Source organism: Contarinia nasturtii, unplaced genomic scaffold (assembly GCF_009176525.2).
Source record: "Contarinia nasturtii isolate CC-2019 unplaced genomic scaffold, AAFC_CNas_1.1 Cnas_scaffold_1371, whole genome shotgun sequence".
Taxonomy (NCBI): Eukaryota; Metazoa; Arthropoda; class Insecta; order Diptera; family Cecidomyiidae; genus Contarinia; species Contarinia nasturtii.
This window is the reverse complement of record NW_022198708.1, coordinates 4808786-4818886: the sequence shown is the minus strand read 5'-3', so window position 1 is coordinate 4818886 and position 10101 is coordinate 4808786. Positions and strand designations below refer to the sequence as shown.

Genomic DNA, 10101 nt, shown 5'->3' with positions numbered 1-10101 from the left:
GGAATGAATTTCGTTTTTTCGGGCCGCACAAAATCACCTTCATCTGTGCGTAAATTATCCTGTGGTTTAACTGCTTTTGGTCGCTCAGCTGGTCTGAATTCTGTTTTCTCCGGAGTGTAGAATGGTCCGTCTTGACGAAGATTGTCTTCTGGACGCACTTGTTGTGGACGTTCGGCTGGAACATACTTTGACTTTTCGGGGCGCACAAAATCACCTTCGTTGGTTCGTAAATTATCTTGTGGTTTGACAGCTTGCGGACGTTCGCCTGGTTGATAGATCGTTTCACTAGTCCGTACAAATGTGGTGTCGTCAGTTTGATGATGGAATTTTTCATAATCATCTTTGGTAAATGTGCGTTTACGTGGCCGTTGATAAACAATTTCCTGATCAATGAAATCGGTTTGGCTTGTTGTCTTGAAATCGGTAACTCCGTCCAAAAATAGATTATCGGTTTTCTTTTGTGTAATGTTCGTTCGTTCGAATGTATCTTTGTGATCAATGAATTCCGTTTGTGATGTCGTTGTCGTTATCAAATCACCTTCCAATTTAGTCCATGTGTTTCGACGTATTGGTGAAGCGCGTTCAACGATTTGTTCGCCAGTGAAATCCGTTTTTGATGTAGTGATGTCTATTAATTGAATATGCAATTTAAAAAAAGTACAACATTTTATTGGTGCAATTTGTTTGTTTGTTGATTTTATTTTGTTCTAAATAAATGTCAATAAATCAAATGCATACCATTGAATTCACCAGATAAATACAGAGTATCTTGTGGTTTTGTTGCAACCACTTTTTCAGCTGGCTTGTATGGCTTCTTGTCGGTGAATTCGATGTCTCCTTCTGGTTTGAGATGATCGACAGGTTTCTTCATTGGTGTTCGTACCATATCAAAGCTCGTTACTTGATTATCAATGAAATCTTTGCGATAAGCGGTTGTCGTTTCAATCGTACTCTTTTCATCGATGAATGTGCTATCAGTTGTGGTACCATGAGTGCAACGATGCCGTCTATGCGCAATCGAATAAAAATTGTCAATCGAAAAATGAAGACAAACGAAAAATACCGAAAATCAATTTCAATTATATGGCAGCACTATTGAAAAATGCACGAAATCAAACTGGATAAATAAGTGAGCATGTGAAATGTAACGGTTCTCTACATCCCAATAAACCATTTGATCCATTCTGTAATGCCATTTGTAGCACATTATGTATACATGTACAAATTTTGTACACATTATGTATACAAACTGCATTACAGGATGGATCAAATGGTTTATTGGGATGACACGAATAACAAATATATATAGAATTATAGGACACAATGACAATGTCCATTATCCACAATCGCTTGAATCGAACGCAATTGTCGTTGACATATAACAAAGTTCGATAGCTTTGCACATAAAAGGTCAGTTTTTGGTTCAAATACCGCAAATAAATCAATATCAATCAGCAAATATTAAACATCTGTTCATTCATGAAGTAAAATTAAATTGAGTGAATGGAATAATTAACTCAAATATAGGAAGGTCGATTATCGAGAAAAAAACAAACGTCGCTTTAATAAAAATGAACTTCTTTTGGATGAAAAGAAAAAATCACAATATACATCGAAATTTAATATAAAGAACAGCCAGAACAAGCAAATAACATTTAATTAGCTGCTGTATGTGGCATACATTTTGTCAGAGAACGACGCTCTCCATCACACAATCGCGATGGTGTCATTTACAATTCAAACGCATAAAATCACCATTTCTTGCTTAAACGTTGTCTCTGCCATGCCATTTGTTGCGCTTTTAAATGAAAATTGATTGTTTATTCATTGATATATAGTACTTACCCGCAAGTGCATATTTCGCAAATACATTGTTCATTTTCAGCGGCAGTTGGTTTCGGTTTCGGCTTTTTCTCGTCACTTGTCGGTTGCTTACGTGGACCGTCTTTGATTAGTTTGGTCGTTGTGATGATGTCATCCCGTCTATCGACTGACCGATCAACCACATCTAGCGTATCGTTCTATGTGTATGCAATACAAATGTGGAAATGTTAAATTATGAAAATAAAAAAAAAACAGTTAAAAAAATAATAGCCATTATGAAGAATAAGTAAGTCGAAACACATTAAAACCATATGTGCATATGTGATCGATAGATATGGGAAAAACAAATATCCAGAGCAAATGCAAAATTTCAAATCGTTTCATAAACATTCAAGCCGGTTCGATTGGTATACATTGTTGTAGCCGTCTCCAACACACACTTGGGCACGAAGCGACAATAGCCGCGAAGCGCACGGAAATAGAGGTGAAGACAACGACAACTGGCAGCAACAAGCACTTTGCTCGTAATTGTGTACGAAATTGGCAATTTGTGTGTTGTGACTATATACATATTGCCGAGTGATTTGCTTTCGCTTTGAAATTCGTTCGTTTCGTTTGCGCGTCGTAGGTTGAAAACGTGAGCGAATATTTATTGCAATTTAAACTAAAACGACGGAAACAACAACAAAATATGAAAACAATTAAGAAACTGATGACGAATTTATTGTATGTATTTCCAGTATGCACTCGAAACTAATCATCGAAGCGCAAATTCCACTCATTGATAAAAAAATTCTATTTTTCGAAGTCGTTTCTGTACTTTCTATTTTTTTCTAGTTTTTACAGCTTTTATATGACCAAAGATAAAATGACCCGGATAAATAATAAAATCAAATGAATTCCGATTGAAAAAGTATACATTGTTTGCTTTAACAGAATGGTCTTTAGTTGAAGTTACAAATTATAACGCCAATGATTTTGGAGGGAGTAATGGCAAAAATCCAAAGGAAGTAATGACAAATGTCGATTGTAAAAAATTGAAAAAGGGATTTTGATTCCATTTGGATTAAAAGTGATGTATCTTAATAAAACTACTTGGGAAACCCGTTCTCCGGTTTTTTTTAATGAGCAATGATGATCTTGGTTAGTAAAAATTCAAAAAAAGGCCTGTCGAATTTTTCTTACCACAACATTTTCCTTGGTCACCTCTCGCAAGATGTTCTCTTCAGTTTCATGCAAATTGATGGTATTTTTGATGCGATTGATGTCAGTGATATCGGTGATGTCGGTCGTTCGTTCGGTGCGATCGTTGATGCTTTTTATTTTCGTGATGTCGGTGATGTCATCGATGATGATAGTTTCGCGTGGTGTTTCAACAATTTTCTCCACGAAATCCGTATGAGAGCGTTCATTAACTATTTTCCATGTATTTGTGCTAGCGTCAAATATCTAAAAACATTAAATTGAAATCAAGTTGAAGAGAGAAAAAAAAAAACGCTTGCATTAGCCAAAGTAGCAAAATTCAAAAGTCATGTAAAATACTTCAAAAAAATAAATGTGTAATGATGAAAACAATCGGCCGGATGAGTTGGCGTTTTTTTCTCTTCAAATTTACACTTGACCTCAGACACAACATTATATAACAATTATATGGGCCAAAGTTGGCCCCATGTCCTCGGATCGTTTAAAATTACTTTGTTTTTAACTTTCGAGTTGCAAAAAATCGAATCGAAGAATTGTTAATCGCCAAATGTACGACGCAACAAGTATATTCCAATGGGACAATGCTAAATACAAATGTATATACATATACGCAGGAAGAAAAATAACAAAATACAAAGAAAAAAAAGAAGACCAACGAATTTTTTGAACAAAATTAGTCCGCACCGTCGCTGGAGACGTCCAACATTTATCTATGTACACATGTATATGTGTAACATACGCAAAATAAACGCTGGCCCAGCTACTTTTTTGTGTGTTGTTATTAAATAACCTGCCATTGTGCCAATGTCAAACGAATTAAGCAAGACAATGATCATTTACCGCGATGCTCGGTTTCTGTTGCTTCAGAAAGTATAAACTTGCATTTTCAACCAAATTCAGTCATGTTTTTTTCTTCTCTCTTTTCGCTTAATAGAACAATTTTCATTATAATACGTGTATTTTTCTGTCTCGCATTCATTTTCACATCGTTTGCAGTATAGTTTCGATGTATATGTTGTTTATGAAAGGTATTGTATGCTGTGTGTCATATTTTCGGTCTATAAAACAATTGTCTGGATAAGATCGATGATTATTACACACACACATACACACAGCGCATATTCACACATTTTTTATTCGTTAGCCATGTAAATAATTCTACTGAATTTTTGTAGCTGTTTTTTCGTTACCTACATTAGATTCTACCAAGGTTGATATTGATTTCAATAGCAAACAAAAGTCATTGCGATTCAGTGAAATAATTTTATTTAAAAATGAATTCAGAAAAAAAGACAGAATCAACAGCGCCACAAACACTGACTTATTTTCTTTGTTGATTGAATGGCGTTCTCTTGCTTAATTTTTGATTGACATAAGATCACATTTACAATGGCACACAAAAAAGATGCCAAGAGAGTAGTTGTATAAAACACTTTGTGGATTCATTCGTTTTAATTTTGAATGTTTTGGAGTTAAAATTTAAATGAGCTTTTTTGTTCAAAATCGTTTGCAATTCTAACATCTCTCTATTATTGTTTGTGTCTTTCTTCTTTCGCGTGTCTATCGCCTATTCCTATTCATTTTAACACATTCGACATTGTGCACGTAATTTGAATGCATTCATCATGTTGAATAGAGCAGCAGTAGCAGCGCCAACAACAACTTTAACGTTTTATTAAATTGGCGAAGGTTTTTTTCACCTTCTTCTTTTCAGTGTTTTCGTTTCATTTTTCTCGTGTGTGTATTTGAGTCGTTGCTTTTGATGATCATGATTATTAGCTTCCTGCTACGTTCAATATAATCGCATTAAAGCCGCAAAATTATAATAAACAACTTCGATTACGTAAGCAAGTGTCTCGATTCAGAAGGAATCGCGCCGCAAAGTGCTTAGTTTTTTTCTTCTCTTCTTTGTGTTGAGATAATGTGATGCATTAAGATTAATCTAAATAATAAAACGATCGAAAAAGCTAAAAAAAAAATGGAGAGTGGTGCATTTCTCTCTCTCTCTCTCTCTCTCTCTCTCTCTCTCTCTCTCTCTTTGACTTACCTTGGTTAGTTCAGTTGTTGTTGTAATATTAGCGATGTCCGGTTGATCACGAGCAATTTCATCGGCAATATCTTTCGGTACGGTTGTATTGCGATCGGTAAAAGTTTGTTCGTCAACAACGCGCCACGTATTTGTTTTGGTATCGTACACTTTGGTTGTGTACGTTGTGGTTGTGACATTTGTAACATCTTCAATCACTTCTGGAATGTGCTCGTTGAAATTGTTATTTCGATAGATTTTCTCATCGACCACCTTCCAAGTACCCGATCGCTTATCGAACAATTTTCGTTTATAAATTGTGGTAAATTTACCATCATTATCTTTGCTTACATATCGTATCAGCGATGGACGTTTTGATTTAATTGTTTTCTCATCAACTTCACGCCATGTTTTCGTTTTCTCGTCATACAAATGCGATGACACCTTTTCGTCGATTGTTTTTGTCATAGATTTGGTGTCGGTGGTACGTGAAATTTTATCAACCGTTTTATGTTTGTCATTAACACTTTTGCGATCGATAATTTTTGTGTCTTTCGATGTATTGGTGGTGGTTGCATTTTTATCGATGTTAAATTTGTTCGTTTCACTTGTGTACGTTGAATCAGTGTACTTGGTCGGTGATCGACGATGGTGATCATGGTCATCGCTTGTTGTTGGTTTATGCGTGGTTGAACGCTTATTCATTTCATTGATATTGGATTCGTCTACGACTTTCCATGTGTTTGTTTTATTGTCAAACACTTTTGAAGTGTAGGTCGTGGATTTTGAATCGATTGAATCACTCGTTGCCGTACGAATGAAATCATTTGTTGTTGATGATGATGAAATGTTGTCAGTGCGGTTTGTTGTTGTATTCAAATGATCATTTGTGTCATATAGCATCGATTTAACATCAGTTTTATGCTTTAATTGTTTATTTTTTCCGTGCAAATTGTCAACATTTAGGTGTGACGTTTCAACGTCATATTTCGATTGAATCGAATCGGTCACATTTTGCGAATGGTCCAATTGTCGATTGTTCTCATGATGACGTACATCGGTGACATATTTCTTTGTTTTATCATCGAACCGTGTTGTTTCATAGCTACCTTTTAAATATTCAATCGGTGCATTGTCACCGCTTTGTTTGATATTACGATGTGAATCATGATAATCACGATCGAATATTGGCTCTTTGTCACGTTTATCACTTGCAAATTTAATATTCTCTTCGGCATTTTTTTGATCGTATTCCACTTCCGTTGTGACACCGGTACCAGATTTTGCTTTATAATTCTCTTGTGAGCTTTTCAATTGCATTGAACCTTTTTCATTGTATGTATCCGACACAACACGCTCTTTCCCATCTACAATTTCAATCACTTGATTCGATGAACTGTCCCGTTCGGTGCGCGACGATGTTGAAAAACTTTGCGAATATTGTTCGGTCGAATAACGATTGGATGCATCGTTTTCCTGCACCAATGAGCTCGATGTTACATTTGAATCTTGAACGTTTCGTGATGGTGATGATGGCACTGTTGTTATCGGATACCGTTCGTTTGTTTTTGTGGTGTCCGTGGTCGTTTTGTTCTTAGTATTTGATGTGGAACTGTCAAACAGTGAAGTGTTCGATAGAATTTGACTTTCAATATTTGATGTGGACGATTTCTCTTCATCTTTTGTACATACATACGCTTTCTTAGCAATGCATCGCTCTGATTCAAGCAATAAATCCGTGGCGTTTGCATTGTCAGTGGCATCAATGCCAGTTTTTGAATCCGCGGTTAGCTTTGTGTCCGCCTTCCGTTTCATTGTGTCGCTGTGCACCAATTTCGATGAATCCGTTTTCAATGCCGTTTCACCTCCACCAGTTTTAACAACCTCCTCTTTTGTGGTGGTTGTTGTAACCGTCGATGAACTCGGATCAGTAGATGTTGATTGTTTTGTCCATGATTTAAATACGGTACGCTGTGGTGTGGCACTTTCATATACAAATTTTCCATTCCATGTGCTTTGATTTTTCTCACGGGCAATCTGTTCACCGCCACCGCCCATTGTAGTGCCGACTTCAACAATTTTTGTGCCACCGAATATATAATGTTCTTTTGGTTTGTGCGGCTGTTGCACATTTTCCGGTTGCGTGACCACATATTGTGTCTGCATACCACGCAATGTGCCATCATCAATACCGATATTCGAATGTACCTCGGATATAATAACGCTCGAATCTTGTCCGCCCAATTGACTAACCGTCGACTTTTCACTGGTCGATTTTGTTGTGCTCGATGACGATGTTGTTTTCACATTTTTTGATGTTGATGACGAAGACGACGACGATGTTTTCGTTGTTGTTGCCTGTATTTAGTAAAAATGCAAAGAAAAATTAACAGATTTGAAAATACATGTCGAAAAAATACATATTTCTTATTGAAAATTTATCGACTCTTTTTTCCGCTTACAAAAACGATTTGTTTTCGTTTCGTTTTTCACTTGTACTCAAATTACTTGAGAGGCAAAGGCTTAAAGAATTAATAATTGATGAAAAAATACCTGATGTGGTGTCCGAGCAGGCGGACGAGTTACAACCGTCGACGTCGTACTACTGGCAGCCGATTTACTTTTATCTTTCTTTGACGCTACCATTTTTGTTTTTCACTCTTCAAACTTTTTAACACGCACTTGTACACTCAATCAATCGATTTTTTTCTTTCGTTTTCAAAATTTCGTTTATTTGGACAAAATTCACGTTTTTTTTTTTGTTAAATTGTTTGTGAGAAGTTTGGAAGACAACAGTTCACTATAAAAAAAACTATATAAATAATAGACGTTTCCTTGTTTTTGTGCAATATGGCAGATATATTCCTGTTTTAGTCCGAGTACGTTCGATTTTTTTTCATTGATTATTTGAAACAATTTTGACTACTTTTTTGTTTGAGTTTATTTTTCTCACATATACAGCGAGTGCAAATGAAATGTGGGCCGGTTGAATTCGTTGTTTATATATTTCACTTCAAGATAAAAATTGGAATGTGCTTTATTTTCATCTAGTATTTGCAGATATCACAGTTTCGAATAGAGAACAACAAAAGATATGAATTACACACAAGTTGCAGCAACAACACCTTCGAATCACCTACGAAACCGGTTAAAAAAACATTCAATAAAAAAATGAATACACAAAGATATGAACAATAATAATATTATAAAAATGATGACGATGATGGTGTGAATAAAAAGAGTTTATTCTGTATGCATATATCTACAATCGAAGCATATTGTGAAATATTTGATGTTTGGAATTCAATGTTTGTCAGCCAGCGATTCAGAGAGTTTGTCCTTATATGTAGAAAGATTGTCCAAATAAAAAAAAAATGATCACAAATGGCATATGAAACCGGTTGGTCAGAGAATCAAGTTATACCGATTGAAATTTATTAGAATTTTAAGCGATTGAAATGAGTGGCTGCTTACGTAATGGCATTAATTTAGCCAGAAGAATGCCAAAAGAGAAAGAAAATAAACAATCCAGTGAAAATAACACAATACAATCGCAAATCTGTATGTATATGCGTTCGTTGGATCACGAAATTTTTTTTTCGACTCACAACATCTTCAATGTAATGGAATCTTCAATGCAAAGTAGAAACAAAAACGTAACAAGAATGCTGCTTACTTCGAATGAAAAAGAAGAAATAGTAATCAGCAAATTTGCTAATTTCATTTGGGTATGCAAAAACGATCTTCTTCACACGTATACACAAGACATGTACACGCGTCAACTAACTAATGAACTCTCGAAACGAAGAGCAAAAAAATGAACACACACAATTACAATAGAGAAGAGAAGCACGCAAAAAAAATGTACACCGCAAAACACGTTAATTGAAAGCGAAGAATAGAGAGCGCACGAAATCGATCGCAATAAGCACTTAACATAAACGAAGCAATTTAGGAATAATCGCGATGAGTGAGTGATTACGTTATTTCTTATTTTGGGAACTGCTTTTTCCCTTCGATTTGCAAATGAAAAAAATGCCAATCGGAATGTTGGCTAGAGATATTGATGCAGCTGTTATTGTCATGGTGTCATTCTCTTTTTTTTGTTCATCTCAATACACATGCACAATGTTTTTTTTGTGTGTCAATAAATGATATAATACTTAAATGTCAACAATGCTTGTCGATGTAGAAAATTTCACTTTCAGTGAATTATTGATTGCGTGGTTCCATACACTTCCAAAAAATAATATTTATAACGAAATTATATATATTACCGCTAATTGTAAAGTGTGAACACAATTTCTGTCTATATATCTATCTTGTCTCTTGTATATCGCGGCATAGTTCGCGTGCTTAAGCGATCTCAATACGGTTTGGCATTTAAACGAATGGGTGTTTGTAAATACAAATCTCACGGGAAATAAATGAATAAACAATAAAACCGAAACGAGAAGTAGAAGACGAAGAATCACCGCTATTTTACTGGATCTAGTTGTTAATTTCTATTCCCTTCGTATCTATTTCGTTGAACAACATTGTTGCTATAACCAGATATGTATGAGAACAGCTCGAACTGAGAAAACACACTGAATTCCAAAATGACATCGGAAAAAAATCATATCATTGAAATTAAGATAAGAACAACGAATTAGTGAGAGAGAATCAACGGAAAATTAGATGAATCAAAATAATAATACTTCATTTATATTTGTGTGACATAAACTAAAAGTCAATCTTTTTTTGAAAAAGGCACTCACTTTTATTTGAATGAAATTGTGCAAGAGAAAGAGAAAAATTAAGATTTTGCATAAAAAAACACTGAACTGACTGAACAACAATAATGAATTGGCTAGCACACAGTGAGACACGAATTTTCAAAATTTAAATTAACAAAACGAAAATGTCAGCGAAATCATAAAACAAAAACAACTAAACAAAAATAAAAGAAATTGATTTATTTGTATATCGGTTTTCGATCGACGAATGAAAATAACTTAAGAATGCCTATAAATGAATGTGAACGACCATTCCGGGCGGCTTCACGA

General features: G+C 35.0%; 1 protein-coding gene across 1 annotated transcript in view; it reads right to left on the bottom strand.

The window, feature by feature from the left end:
* The window catches only part of LOC116346019 (serine-rich adhesin for platelets-like), a 14276-nt gene extending 4175 nt beyond the window's left edge, over positions 1-10101 (bottom strand). The window contains exons 1-7 of the mRNA XM_031775917.1: positions 9814-10101; positions 7607-8189; positions 5075-7411; positions 3010-3273; positions 1846-2021; positions 739-1007; positions 138-628 (exon numbers count right to left, since the gene is read on the bottom strand). Of these exons, the coding sequence (XP_031631777.1) occupies positions 138-628; positions 739-1007; positions 1846-2021; positions 3010-3273; positions 5075-7411; positions 7607-7699 (3630 nt within the window). The 5' untranslated portion in view covers positions 7700-8189; positions 9814-10101. The remainder of the gene's footprint in view (positions 1-137; positions 629-738; positions 1008-1845; positions 2022-3009; positions 3274-5074; positions 7412-7606; positions 8190-9813) is intronic.